The 16,041-nt window shown below is 36.9% G+C and overlaps 1 protein-coding gene across 1 annotated transcript in view; it reads left to right on the plus strand.

Annotated features, from left to right (window-relative positions):
* The window catches only part of LOC106462466 (nephrin-like), a 28,018-nt gene extending 15,357 nt beyond the window's left edge, over window positions 1-12,661 (plus strand). The window contains exon 6 of the mRNA XM_013922392.2: window positions 12,325-12,661. Coding sequence (XP_013777846.1) covers window positions 12,325-12,485 — 161 coding nt within the window. The 3' untranslated portion in view covers window positions 12,486-12,661. The remainder of the gene's footprint in view (window positions 1-12,324) is intronic.
* Window positions 12,662-16,041: the final 3,380 nt, after the last annotated feature.

The raw sequence follows: 16,041 nt of genomic DNA on the forward strand, positions 1-16,041 counted from the left end.
TAATATATATATATATATATATATATATCAGTTAGATTGTTTTAATTCTAACGCAATAACAATAAAAGTGTGGGTCTTACTACAAAGCAAAGATTGTAAGAAGGAAAATTATAAATTTCTTTTGTGTTACTGGTACTAGTAGTATTATGTACAAATCACACAAGTTTATCATTCTAAATACTGAATTATATTATTATGAACTAAATATAAAATTATGCTAAATTATTGAGCTTAAAGCTACAAATTTAAATTCAAAAGAATATAAAAAATCACAAACTCTTTCAGTTCAAAGTCCTAAGTCTAATTCATGTAAAGACTTTGCACTCGCCACTCGGTAACTCTTAACCCTAACATGTGGATCAACTTTCCTAAAAAATATATCTAATTTGAGTTAACTATAATGATTAATATAAACAGATATACGATGCAGCATGACTTAAGCTACTATATAAAAAAAATAAAAGTCACGTATATCCCATGCAGTTTTTTCCAGAAACAATTTTTCTAACACTTATAGAAAAGCCCTATTGGCCAGTACTAAATACAACCTTTACATAAAATGGCAGTTACTATAATAAGCACCACCCATATTTATATTGTAAAAATCCAGAGAACAACGTTTCATCATGTGCTTTCCTTATCATCCTATGATTTGTCAAATGGGAGATACAGCAATTGGAATAATTGGTACTGAAATTGACACTTTCGACTAGGATTGGCTAAAAGTTTTACAACTGAGGTATAACATGCCCAGATGCAGTTTTATAAAGAAAACAGACTAGAAAAAGGTTTAGCTACCAATCATAGATGGCAGGACCAGTGCTGAGGTGAAAGGAAATATCTTTAAAAAAATTTTGAAAAAAAACATTTCTTCTTAGAGGGCGCTTATTTACAGTTTAAAATGTATTTTAGGAATTTTTTCATTAAATTCCTCTTTAAACTTCATTAAATAATACAATTTTGTACAAATAATTGAATGTTATGCTACTATTTATAAAAATAAAATCAGAAATCCATTAAAAGATAAGTTCTCTATCATTTTTTCAATTCACAAATGATTTTGCCATCACACTTGCATTGCCTACTAAGAAAGTTAGTACCAGTAGTCATCGGGTTAACAGGTTGCAATTTTCACGGATTTGTTTGAATCTTACTACTGTTATAAGATACTTCTTTTCCTTTCAACTTTTGTCTGAAGCATATCACTGATTGCCTCAACAATTTGACAATGTACTGGGCCCTTTACTGGTCTCTACAATGACATGTTTGTCCTCTTCTTGCCTTGATGTTGTGGTTGGTCTGTTGCTGGGACTTGTTGAGTCGTGATGCCTTTTGTTGGAGGGTATTAACATACCTTTTTCTGCCTTTCGAGATTTACGAGAAGAGCCATTTATTCGGCCTTATTTATTTGCTGGAATTCAAGATTAGTTAGAAGGCAAAGTTGCTACAGCACGTTTGCAGTATTCATTATTGTCTTGGGCTGCTCAACTCTATCCTAGTTCAACTGGTACATCTGCAGGTTCGTCCCTTTGGGTCTCAAGGCCCCTCCTTCCACTCCTTGTTCCATTGGTTCTCTTAATCATTTCCATCCTTATTCTTGGGTAGTTTCGAACAGAGCACAATGGCACCAGCACCATTGGTGACTACCTATTTTTACTAAATCCTGTTGGAGGACGGTTACATCTCTTTCACCATATTTGGCATTCTTTCACCATCAGTCATTTGGTACTCAGACTGCTTGATTTGGGATTCAAGATTCAGTTTATTTCTCCTCCTTCTCTATCCTCCCTTCCAGTCATTTTTCCTCCTTCAAACCTCATTTATACGTCTTCGAGCCCGAGCCATTTAGGAGTTATTTCTCAAATGAGCCATCAAGAAGGTTGATCCCATTCATCCAGGATTCTATTCTCATCTCTTTCTGGTGCCCAAGAAAACTGGAGATTGGCATCCTATCATCAATTTATCTCGACTAAATCTTTTTCTTCAGCCTCCTCGTTTCACCATAGAATCTTTTTTTTTTCAACTTTAATAGCACTTCTCACCAGGTCTTTGGATGACCATATTCGATGTTGCAGAAGCCTATCTTCACATCCCCATAGCACAATCTTTTCTGCATTTTGTGCATGAGGATCAAGTATTCCAGTTCAGGGCTATCCCATTTGGACTTGCTTCAGCACCATATGTCTTCTGCTGAGTAGTACGGGCCTTTGCTCAGCATATTCATTTTTTGGGTCTGTGCCCACATCACTATATGGATGATTGGCTTCTTTTGGCACCAATTCATCATATTGTCAAACAACATACTCAGATTTTCCTTTCCAAAGCCAAAAGAGCGGACTTCATTATCAGGTTTGAAAAATCCATTCTCTCACCAACTCCATACCTGGTCCATCTTGGAGTGTTTTTCAATGCACTTTGAGTCAAGCTTAAACTTCTTCCCCTCAGACTTAAACATATAGAAGAAATTGTCAGGCTTTTGATTATTTCACCTTTTCCCACTGTGCGGATGGTTCTGCCTGTTTTGGGGGATCTGGGCTTCTATCGAATCCCTTCTACCATTGGGTCGGGCCCATATAATGTCTCTTCAGTGGGCACTTTGCAACCAATGGAGCATGCACATCAATTATTTGGATCAACCAGTCTCTTTGTTTGAGAACGAGATTGCAGATCTCCAGTGGTGGTTGGACAGGAATAACACGACTATTGGGGTTCAGATATCCATCTCTTCACAGATGGGGTGCTTTTCTTCAGGGACAGGAATTCCTGGGTGTTTGGATGAACCCTGAATCTACCCTGCATATCAATGTTCTGGAACCTCTTGCAGTACATTGAGCAATGATTCAAGGTCTTCTTATCTTGATCAGAAAAATAGTCATGATTCACTCAGACAACTCCATAATAGTCTCTTATCTTTTTCGTTAGGGAGGTACTTGTTCTCGGGATCTCTGTTTCCAGACTTTAGATCTTCTGTATTAGGCTCATTCCCACAACATATATCTTTTAGCCTGCCATGTACCAGAAGTCATGAATTTTATTGCAGATCATCTTTCTTGACCCCATTGAATTCTTCCAACAGAATGGATGTTACATCAGAAGGTTTTTCAGTAGATTTGTTCTCAGTTCGGAGCACCGGTGATTGACGCTTTTGCAACCCATTGGAATGCATGGCTACCATTGTTCTGGTTTCCTGTTCCTCATCCACAAGTCCTGGTGATAGATACTTTCAGTCAAGACTGGACGGGACTACATCTATATGCCTTTCCACTGGTTTGTCTCTTATCCAGAGTCTTGTCTATGATTCGTTTCGCACCTTGTCAGGTTCTCTTGATTGCACCTTTTTGGCCAACTCAGACATGGTTTCCTCTTCTACAGTTGCTTCAAGAATGTCCACTTCTTCCTCTTCGCCCATCCTTATTGAGACAACCTCGGTCCAACATTCAACATCCCGATGTTTGACGACTCAATCTTCATGCATGGAAGTTATGCAGTCCTTTGCCCATAATAGGGGTTTAACTGCTAAAGTTTTCATTTATTTGACAAAATCCCTCTGGCGACCTACTTTGGCAATCTATCAGCAGAAATGGACTGCTTATCGTTAGTGGTGTCTGAGAAGAAGTTTCAATCCCTTTCATCCAACTGTTTCCATGATATCATGTTTTTTTTTACATGGAATTTTGAAAAAGGTCTTGCTTCTTCCACCGTTGCTTTATATAAAGCTTCCTTTGCAACTACTTTTCGATATTGTAAATATCAGAAGGTTTTTGACTCCCCTATATTCTTTTCATATTTTCCGACCCAAACAACCCTTTCAACTGCCTAATTGGTGACTTTAGGGTTGTTTTACATGCTTTATCATGTCATCTCTTTGAACCCATGGCCTCCTGTTCATTATATCACCTTTCCCTCAAAGTTTATTTTTTATTGCTGTTAGCTTCTTGATGCTGTTGTTCTGATTTATTTGCCATTCATGTTCAGTGGACCCTCTATCATTCTACCTACGTTTTGCTCTATCCCAACCGATCATTTATTTCAAAAACTCTCACTGCCAGAGAAGGAAACAAATCTTTTTCTCCTATTCAGTTACCTGGAATTTCTCATCATTACTGTAGATCTAGATCATTTGTTATGTCCCATCAGGGTGCTCAGATGTTATGTGGCTCATACGGAATCATTTCAAGGCCCTAGGAACAGACTTTTTATCTCATTGGGATCCTGCAGTGTGCAGATGGCTTTGGAAGTTGATCCATATTGCTTTTTCAGGCTTATTGCAAAATGCTCCACGTCACCTCTAACCAGATTCGTCACATTTTGATGTCTTTGGCTGCCTGGTTAAACTGTTCTTTAGAAGATATTTTGTGGGCCGGTATGTGGACTTCTCCCGACACATTCACGATCTGGTAGTTTCCTCTTCGATGGGATTTCGTCTTCCTCCTGTGGCTGTGTTGACTACCTCTACCAGAATTTAACAGGGAGGTGAGTAATGTGTTATTTGTTTTACAGTTATTTGTTCTTTTCTCTTCTTAGGTCCCTTTTGATTTCTTTTGGATCCAATTCAGTGGCGTTTCCCAGTGAGGTATGCTTGTATTTAAATTCTGCACTAGCAACCTTTATGTCGGTTCCTGGTTGCAATGGGCTCTGTCAAGATGAGGTGTTCCATAAGACCTTCTGGACACAATTCTGGATGATGATATCATATTACAATATTTCTAACCAACCGCTACTTATGGACTGTCATGAGTAAAGCTAAAGGTGATTTTGCCAGTCTCTGCTGATCTTAGAATCTGAATCAGTCAAGATTAGTTTGCTTTTAAAAATTAGAGAACGTGGTTCACCTGTTGCACTGTCTCTGGAGATCTGTTCCTCAGGACTCCCCAATGCTTATGTTCCCCCCTTACTTCTACTAGTGGAGCTTGGGAGTCCTTACCACACCCAATTCCCAGTCGTTGAGGTGGTGGATAGAGGATTTTCCTTTGGAGTGTTGAGTTTTCTCCAATCTTGGAGAAGAAGGTGAAGTAGGGGACCCTCCTACCTGGGTCCCTGGAAGTTTTTTCAGATGTCGGTAGGAGCAGAACCAACCTACGCGTTAGCCTACTTGTAAAACCAGTCCAGATTTGATGCTTAGCTATCTGGTGGGCGGGGGGCTTGGACCCTCTTATGAACACTATCAAGTCTTGTGTTGTTCATGCAGGGGATCCACTATCTCCTCATAAATCCAAACGTGACGTGGTCCTATCTTTGTCCTTGGTGGGACAGTGTTCTACATCCTCACCATAATTCCATGGGTAAGTGGAATTCTCTTTGCCCACTTGATGGGGGAGTAAAGACAACTGTTTATAAATCCAGACTGGGTGAGTTCCGGACTTTGGTGTAGTATGGCATATGATCTCATCAATCCAGAACTGGGATGTTGCCTTTTGGACTTCTTCAAGTTAATCAGAAGGATTGTCCATTTTGGTGTTGCTTTCTTTCTTTCATAAATCTGGTGGCTCAAAATGCAAAGATATATATATATATATCTGCGGTCCAACTGCCCTGGCCACCAACATGGGATGTGGGTACCATGACCCCTTAAATCCAACCTAAGTTGTGGAACCTTGGCTGTTTGGCCGGGTCTAGACCATCATACTTGTATTATATTCAACTCTTTTCAATTTTATGTAGTTCTGGGAGAAGAGCATATCTGTTCTGGATGTAGATTGGTGTTCCCCACTTTGATACCACTTGTCATGATAAATAATTGTTCTCTGCAGATACTTTCTGTATGATCTGTCCTCACCGGCCCCTCCTCCTCAGTGTGGGATTCTAGTTATTAGTGTCAGTGGAGATATGTATATTTTGGAAGTTATCATTTTTCTAAACTGAAAATGTATTTTGAAACATACTTACTTCTGCTGACACTCTCCCTCCCTTCCTCCCCATTAAGAGCCAGTGTTAGTGACCGGAATGAGGCGAGTCTTGAAAAAGTGATTTTATTGTCTGCATACAGTGCTTATATACAGTACCTGCATAGAGGGTGTGTGAGAGCCGGCATAAAATTTTGCAAATTAGATATTGCCAAGAGCAGTGGAGTGGGTTATATAAAGACTGGAGAAAGTGAACACAACATTAGATGGAAAAGATGAAGGTCAAGAATAGCTATTAGTGTCAGTGGAGGTAAGTATGTTTGGAAATACATTTTAAGTTTAGGGAAACGATAACTTTTCAACAATCAGAAGTAATAATTTTCATAAAATAATACTAGACCATTAGTTCCTTTTTTTTATGGATTCTAACACACATGTACAAGTCAACAGGCTTAAAGTGCTTCCAATTAATATTGCTGAGTTCTTTTAAATCTTTATTAGTAACGAGAAGTTTTGTATATTTTGTTTGAATTTTGTTACATTTAGTTGTTGGATCCTGAGGGTAATATTTACTTAGATTGAAACTTGCTACATTCAACTCATGTATCCAAAGGTTAATATTGACTATGATTTGATCTTGTTCCATTCGGTTCTCAGATTCTGAGGTTAACGTTTAGTATGATTGGATCATGCTACTTATGGTTCATAGATCAATAGGTTCATAAATACTCTGGTTTAAGTCTGCTACATAAAATTAGTAAATTCTTAGTTCCAAGATGATAACTTGCTTCTTCACACATAAATGGCATCTGCCTATGAGACTTGCATGCCACTAGTCTTGAGCTAACACCCACCTAAATAGGTGTTTAATGTGAAATGTGCTTGTGCATGATGATGTCATCATGTGACAATAGCCTTCCAGCAAAAGGAGAGCAACACAACCTTCATGCACAATAACACCATCTAGGCACTTGCACTCATGGTAACTACATTCTTTTCCTTAGCATTGCATTGAACAGATGTGCACAAATTTCTCACTTGAGTTAAATTTTGAGACTTGCATTTGTTAAGAAAACTTTGGTTTATTGTTTTATTTAATTTTTGCTTCAAAAGCTTTGATTATTATCTTGAATTCTAAAATGATGATGACTTATATTTTGTAATATGTGAGTGATGATGTTACACACAGCAGCCTTATTTCTTATATGGCTTCTGGAGGCTCATTAACTGTTGGGAACATTGCAACCTTTGCTGAGTTTTGTGGATTACCACATGCTTGCTGGACCTCCTACTCCAATCCTGTCAGCTGATGTTCTTTCTCATCAGTTGAGAATGGCCTAATGGACTATGAATTTAACGTGCTTTGCTTTTCGAGAAACGATCTTTACCTTCCAGTCTCTTTTGGATTTCATTCTCAGGTATGTTCCTTTCCTTATTTTTCGCCTGCATCCATTAATATTTCTGTTCTTTACTCCATTAATCCAATTCTTGGGGTTTATTTTGTCTTTCCTCCTTGCTTGTTATTAGGGTTTATGCTGTTTCCTTTCTCTAACAGCTCTTCCCTTACACTCAAATGCCTCATCCCCCTTGCATTTGTGATTCTTTTTGTCCTGACTTGCAGACATTCTTCCTTTCCTTTCTAGATTCCCTGGCTTTGGTATCTATTTGTCCTGCTTTGGGATTAGGCCCCTTACCTTCTATTTTGCTCTCTGTCCCCAATTTTGTGTCTTCATCTTTTTTCTCACCACCTCCTGAATTTCCTCTCTTCCCTCCATCTTTTTTTTTTTCTGAGGCACTTCATCATGCTCCAGAGGGGTTTTCTGTAGAAGTTTGTTCCCTTTTCTTTGCCAGCTTAGCCTGTTCCACTTTTTACAACTTCAGTCCTCATTACCTTCCCAGGTTTTTCTTCTTTCCTGACTTTGTTCTTTGACTCCTATTCCTCATTTGGATCAGTCTACCCCTAACCTTCCCATTTCAGGTTCCAGGCCTTCCTCTTTTTCTCATGCTCCCACTACCCAATGTCTGATTCATTGCTCTTCATGTTAGTGACTGTCCTATCATGTCCAATGCTGTGGGTACTCATCTTCTTCCTCTTCATCAGAAGGGGGTCACATTTTATGCTGACGGTCGTTTTTTCAGTTTCTCCCTCTCAGTCTTTGTCCCTACTTCTCATCATTCCTCTTCTTATTTCCTTTCCTCTTCTCTATGACTCCATCTATAGTCTTCACCGAGTCTGCAGTTGGCCATAGTCAACATGTCAGACACTTTCTTACACATCCTTATTGATTTGTCCTCCATATGGTTTCTACATTCCGTTCATAAGACTTGCATCTTCCAATTCCTTGTTCTTCCCTTCGACATAGCATTATCCCCTTTTATATTAATTTTTATAGTAAGGGCCTTCACTTGCCATCATAACGGTCTGTAGTTGTCATTCCTCTTTTTGGATGATTGACTTCTATTGGCCCATTCTCAGATGGTATCCTTTTCTCACATCTCCCTTCTTTTGCAAGAGGCTACTCAGTTGGGGTGGCTTGTCAAGATATCAAAGTCCTTTCTCATGTCTGCTCAGTATTTGATGATTTTGGGCATTTTCATTATCTATTATCTCAGCTGAGCTCAGCCTTCTCTTCTTCACCTGCGAGCTATGAAGTAGCTGGTCACCAGGATTTGTGCTTCTCATTCTCATCCTGCAAGAGGGGTTCTTTCACTATCAGGGACTATGGCATGAGCCTCCTCCAGTGTACCTTGTGGATCTAAGCTATACTTTCTCCAGTACCATTGTCATCATTTGTTTACACCCTCTCCTTGAAATATTATCATGGTGACTGGGTCATGCCCATACTACTTCCAGCATTCTCTTACCCACTCCCAAGCTGGACCTATCTCTTCACTGACAGTTCCCTCTCAGATTAAGACTCATTTTCAGGTGACCACACTGCATCTGGCATTTGGATGCAGGATGAGCATTCACTCCACATCAACATGTTCTTCTTGTTGTTTGTTGGATATCTTCTCACATCCTTCCCCTTCTGTCACAATCCATTTTGACATATCTATGGTTGTTTCTTACATTACCTTTGCTTTGGGGCATTAGAACTAGTCTTCTGGGCTCATTCATATTAAGTTTGTCTTGTTGCCTGTCACATGCCAGGGGCTGTGAACCTTGTGGTATACCACCTCTCTTGGCCAGACCACATTCGTACCCACATAGTGGCTTCTTTATCTTCAGGTCTTTTCTTGGGATTGCTCTAGGTTGGGCACTTCCCTCATATATGCCTTTACCATCCCTCTCTAGTCCAATCTTCCTCCCTTCTGGTCCCCTGTTCCTTATCCTTTGGCTCTGGCTGTCAAAGCTCTCAGCCAGGACTGGTCTAACTTTTTTTCTATATTCCTATTCTCCTTCTTCACTCCTTCCTTAGGTCTTTGACATGATATACAACACTTCTCAACTCCTAGTGTGATGACTCTTTATTCAATTCAGCCTTGGTTTTCTCTGCCTCTTCACTTAGTGTCCAGACCCCTCACTTTTGCTTCAACCTCCATGTCCCTTTTTTCATCAAGGATGTCATCCCTCTATCTTCATGTATGGGATTTGTGAGGTCCATCAACTGTCAGGCCAGACCATCTTGTCACATTCCTATTGCCCTACCACTTTGTTTATTTATCAATGACACTGATGATCTTTTGTCATTAATCTATCTGACACTTTTTTCCTCCCAGCTGTCCTAGTGTGCTTTATCTTGCTCCTTTTTTAAATTGGCTGTTTGACCATGTCTTGTTGGTCTCCACTATTTCTGATTATCGGGAGGAAGACTCCATGTTTCACCTTCCTGTAACTACAGGATGTTTTTTTCCTCTGTCCTTTTCACTCCCTTCTACTCCTTCCTGCTTCACTGTTCTCTTTGCCAAACTCCCATGCCTTACTGGGTCCTTAATGTGGGTTTCCATGTTCTCATATGTGCACCATTCAAGCCATTGGCTTCTTGCTCTTTGTACCACTTTTTCTCTCACGTCTTATTTCTTCCTTCTTCTTGCCTGTGGTTGCCATCACTCAAATGTCCATGCTCTTCATGTTTCTCCTACACCCTCTTCTACTGCACTTATATACTTCTCTACCCAGACCAGTCTTTCCTTCTTCAGACTTCTGCTGTGTAGAAAATATCTTTCTCTCCTACCTCCCTTCTTTCTATATCTCACCTCTATGGTCATTCAGACCTGGATGAGCACTTGTTGCCCTGTTTGTGTTTTTTGGTGTTACTTATCAGAGACTTCTCCCTTTCAGGGTCCCCTCCATCATCTGTTTCTACCCTGGGATGCCCATTCTTTCGGGGACCTCTCTCCTTCTATCCTTACTAAATGGGTCCATCAACTTGTCCTGTGGATATAATCTTCTCTTGACGTAGATGTTCACAGACTATTTTCACATTTCTTTGCATCTGATTAATGACTATTCTCATTCTCTTGCTTCCCAACCTTGTCAGCCTTGGGACGAGATCCTCCAGGTGAGCATGTGGATGACTTTCCACATGTTCATCGCTCCTTTTCTTCACCACCTGGCTGTTTCATCTCCCACAGGATTTCAACTTCCACCAGTTGCCATACGTAATCAATCCACCATCTTTGAATTGGATAAATATGTTTTCTTTTACATTTCTCTCCCTTTCTGTTGAACAGAATATCACTAGGTGCTTTGTGTTGCCTCCCAAAGTATTCTTATTTCCGAAAACCTGCATTGAGCCAGTATAATGGAAGTGTTCAGCTCATCAGTCTTGGCTCTACCATTGCCCAATGCGAGATGAAGTGTTCTGTAAGACCACTTGAGGTATCCTTGTGGTATACAAATTTACTCAGTTGAAAAAGCCAACACCAGAGAAGTGACTGCCCACTTCTTTGGCTTACACTTGCTGGCTTTTAAAAATAGAGCTTTGCAGTCATCCATTGCACTGTTTGTAGTAAAAAACCTTTCCAGCTGCATATTCTTCCCCCTTCTTCTTCAAGTGTAGCAGAGTCTGTCTAGTAGAATTGAAGTGATGGTCTAATCATGCCCTAACCACACTACACGTATTGGCTTGCCAACCACTTGCACGAGGGTGCTTGGATGGTCATGATCTTGTTCCTTGCATCCCTGCAACAGTTCAGGCTCTTTCACCTTTCCCTCCCTTTCATCTTGGGTGAACAGTACCCTGGTAAAGATGTAATCATGCACCAGTGCATTTCATTTTAAACACATGAACTTAGGTGAGAATTAGCTCAAAGCTAGTGGCATGCAAGTCTCATAGGCAGGTGCAAAAAGGAATTAGCATTTCTATGTGTGTGTGGAGGTACTATCAGAAATACATTTTCAGATTTAGAGAATGTTAACTTTAACATATACTTTAGTTGAATCTTGCTATGTTCATTTCTTCAATCCTGAAGTTTATGTATTTCTTTGAAAAAGGCACTTACAGTAATGTATGAATATAACAGACAGTAATAAGTTATATATCATCTTGAATATATTTATATCGCCTCGACATGGATTCCTGTATGTAGTGAGTGGACCTCCCAGGGAAGGTTCTGTATTTTCAGTTACTTCCTCTGGGATCTAAACAGCCACCCACATGTTTGCCATGTGTGGTGACCCGTGAAGGGGAGGAGAGGATTCTGGTGGTTGAGTGGTGTCTGGGGCATTGCAACACCAAGGTCAATCGGCTGGTCCACTCGGGCTAGGGTCAACTGAGTACCAGTGTTGGGCATTCTCAGCAGGTGTTGTGGACATTGTGTCTGATGCTGGTGTTTGGGTATAGTGCTCATGAAACCCTAGCATTGCTGCAGTGTCCTTGTTTGACATTGTAGTGTGTCCCCTTGTAGGACTCCATAGCAGGTGGGGTCAGTAAGCATTGAATCTTTTTCTTTTATTATGGATCCCCCAATCCCAATAAAAAAAGTGTAAAAACTCTGCTAATTGGTAAACGACCACACCTAGAAAACTCTGAACAGTAGTCTGCACCACAATGTGGACCCGTACTTCGTTTTCCTATCTTGCATTCACTATCCGATAAATCTTTAGGGCAAATGTCCCCTTTTTTATTCAGAATAGTTTAGAGGGGCTTGCTTGCTCTCCAAAGTCAGTTAAGAAGCTCCATTCTGGAGACATCTTGGTTGAAATCTTTAATCGACATATTTTGATTTTAAATTGCTGTATTTTTACATTTTATTCTACTTTCACTGTTTTTACTGGTTGTTTGGCACAGATAGCCTCGTTGCTTTGCGCCATAAAGCACCAAACAACCATATTTATATCAAATAGTTTAATAGTTTTTTATCTGTTACCAGGAAAGGTTAAATAGTATGGTGAAACAAATCTTATTTTATTTCTAAGATAAAAATCATTAGTGATTGGAATTATTCATTTTGAAATGTATACTGAGTGGCATTTGATGAAAAAATTGAGTCTATCTTAAGTGTTGAGTCTTAAACCTTATGTGATTTTCTCCAGAAATTCCAGATGACATTGATGATCTCCCAAAAATCACCTCTAACCCAGGATTTGGAATTGACTTGGAAGAAAGTTATCTTCTGGAACAGGTTGACTTTAATGCCAACATAGAAGTAAGGACCACCAACAATAAAACAGTAGTGCAACCTTCTCAAGTGTGAATGAAACTAGCGCTTAGACGTTATTGCCAAAACCAGTCTTATATCTTAGTAAACTCTCTTTTTGTGATATGTGTATCTCTGTTACCTGCAAAACTCAGTAACAACTTTTTGAGTTGATAAGTGGCTTATTTGATTGTGCATATTATAATTATTGCTTGATTTTTTTTTTAGAATACTGAATGAAAATGCTAACTAACTATTTTAAATATCATAAAAGTTTTCCCGTATCTTTAATACATGTAATCAATTGCTTATTAATGCTTTCACTGCCACATTTATAGATAAATAATTTTTTATTTTTAGATACACACAGTAAACGTGTGGTGTTATATAATTACTTATATCTTGCTTATTACTTGTTATATCAACATAATGCTTTATAAATAATTGCCTGAAATATTTCATAGATGATTATTTTCTCATTTTATAAGAAGTATTAAGTAAAATAATTATTTGTACATTTATATCCAAACTTTTCAAATTAATGTGCAACATTTATGATTTAGTAATTAATTATATATTTTTTTTATTTGGCTTCATGTCTATTCCTCATAATATTTACATAAGATCACACTTTAAGGCTTAAACAAAGGTTATACTTACTGTGACAGTGTTCTAGAGTGGAATATATAATATATATATCCCCATGTGAATTGAAAGTGTTAAGCCATAAGAAATTATTTTGATATTGGAACACATTGAAACTAACTTAATAATGAACTTTTTTAAACTATGTGGTAAATGTTGTGCATTAAAAACATAACAAAGGTCACAGTAACAGCAAAATACAAAAAACATTTTTAGCTTTACTATTTTGAAGATATCTTTCTGGACTGTTGAAATATATTTCATTTAATCCATGAAACTATTGATTCTAGTACATTGCAAGAAACATACCCAGAATTTACTCTAAATACAATTCTAGTTTGTTTGTTCAAGTACATATCCAAAAAATAACTAAGAAGAAATTCTAATGTTTTAGTCTCAGTGCATATCCAACTCTTATACAGATGGAGTTTGCAGATGTGCTAAAATAATTCTGTATATAGTTTTGTGCCATTTTCTTTATTTCTACTTTTCAGTATTTGATCTACTCTTGGTGATCACAACTGTCATTCTTGTAAAATGTCCATTTTCCCTGGGTTAACAGTTATTTTAACATTTAAAGTCCTAAAACTATCGTACCACTAGTTTTAGGGTACAATTAATTTTTTTTTATGTATGCACATAATTTATCTTGATAACAAAAAGTTCCAATAATATACTGTAAAATTAGATGCCATTGATTTGAAATGTTCTTGTCTTTAATTTATTGTATTAAAAACATCATCGTGATATTAAATATTAACCTTTAATAGAAAGTCCTTACATGGTTAATCTGTTTGAATCACTCTTTCAGTTTTTTCTGGAACAATATTTTTTCACTGGTACTTTAAATTACTACATACTATATCATATCTATGAAATCATTCTTGTGTACATTGTAATAAATAGGTGGTGCTCTCTGTTGGTGACCTTAAGTAATGTGTGAGATGTTATTCTTCACCAATGTTACATGGTGTTAGGAAAGTATGTCACAGTATTAAAAAATGCCAAACATGAAGCCAATTTCATATGTCATAAGAGGTATGAGTAGAGGCATGACAAATGCTTTTAAGGTGGTTTGAAAACTTCTAACATTAAAAGAGTTTTATCTTTGGTAACAGAGATACAGTATACAGGTAAACACTTTGTACATGACTGTGTGTATGTATATATATACACACACACACACACACACACACACGTTTGTAATATTAGTATGTATGTCTTTGCATGTATCTTCCATAAGTAGCAGTTTTGTGAAAGGTATCAAAGAAAAGTGAATTTTGAAAATGATACATTTATTGGCTCTTCCAATGCTGTTTTTATAATTTATCTTTCAAGAACCAATCCACCATAGTTCTCACTATTGAAAACACAAGTAGCTGATTCACAGAATATTACAAGAACATTCAGAGAAAAATTATCAAATTTACTCATCATGTTTTTTCACTTTCAAGAACCAGTCTGATCAGAACACTAACAGGGACTGACAGACTAATTTTCAGAAAATCATAATGTTATCTCAAAAAAAAACAAAAAAAACTTGGAACTAATAAAAGAAAAATCAAGTCAAGAAGTGAAATAAAATAATCACTTTCTTTATAAGCATTAAAGCTTGCCAGAATACAGACGTTGGTGTAAGGTATGAAAACATATTTCTAAAATAATTCAGAACAAATTAAATGAAGGCTATGAAGTCACAATTAGTATTATCCAAAAAATATTACTAAATGTTAAAATATTTCTTAAAGTTAGTCAACTAATTGTTTTAATGTAACACAAATAGTCTTTGAAAAAAATACAAATGTAAAGATATGAAAACCCTGTAATATTGTGGAATCGTATATGTTTTGTGAGACAAAAAACAGTTATGTATTTAAACTATATCTAACACTGTTGTCATGAGATTTACCAGTGTATTGTAAAAAGTTGTGTTTTCCTCAAAAATCAAAATTTAATGAATATGAAAAACTAAAGGTTTTAACACACCTTGGTCCTCACATGTTTCTTTTGTTTTCACATTGAAATATATGCATTACTTGCTTTGGTTAGGGGTATTAACTTGAATTTTTAAATCCATTGTTACAATGCCAACATAGCTTTTAATCTGTTTCATTTTTGCATCTATATTCGTCTTTTATTTGTAGGAAGAAGAAATGTAAATATCGGAACTTTTTTTGTAGTTTTGAATACCACATTTAATAGACTTATGTAACTTATGTTCAGTCATTTGATGTAAATAAGTTTACAGATCTGAACCATCCTTTTTTCAGATCAAACATTTTGTACAAATTAACATGTATTATTTTATGCCATCCATTCTGAAAAATGTTTGTGTTCAATCATTTAATATAATTGGCATTTACTGTTCTGAAAAAATTATGTTAAAAAAAGGGTTGGTATATTTCAGTATGAATTACATTTTTGCATATCATTTTAACCAGATATGACCATGTCAGAATATTTAGGTCTTCTATGGAGTATAAAACATAAAATTTTAAACCCTTTTCTTTCTTGGTTTCTTATTCTTTTATACATGTGCATTGCGAAGGAAATTGTATATATATATATATAATATTTATCAGACTGTTGTTCAAGTGGATAGTCCAATATTCATGATTTTATCATTTTTTTTCATTTACGAGAAAAATGTAATTAAAAATCAAATTTGTAACTCTAGATTATAGAGGCTAGATCAAGGACTAACAGTAGCCTTTGTTTTTTTATTAATTTCATTGTATTACTTGTTCTAAAATATTTATTTCCGCTTCTATTTTCATTGAACTGGTAGTTACTATTTCAGAAAAAAAAACTTTTTAAGTCTAATATGTATTTAAAGTGTGTGTAGATGTGTTTTCAGAACTTTTCAAATGTTTGTAATAGTTAAGAAATAGCTGACCAATAGTGTTTCACTTCTTGCCAGTTAGAAAGGAACAAGATTTTAGTAGTTATCACATTGCTCCATGGATGA

Source organism: Limulus polyphemus, unplaced genomic scaffold (genome assembly GCF_000517525.1).
Source record: "Limulus polyphemus unplaced genomic scaffold, Limulus_polyphemus-2.1.2 Scaffold1174, whole genome shotgun sequence".
Taxonomy (NCBI): Eukaryota; Metazoa; Arthropoda; class Merostomata; order Xiphosura; family Limulidae; genus Limulus; species Limulus polyphemus.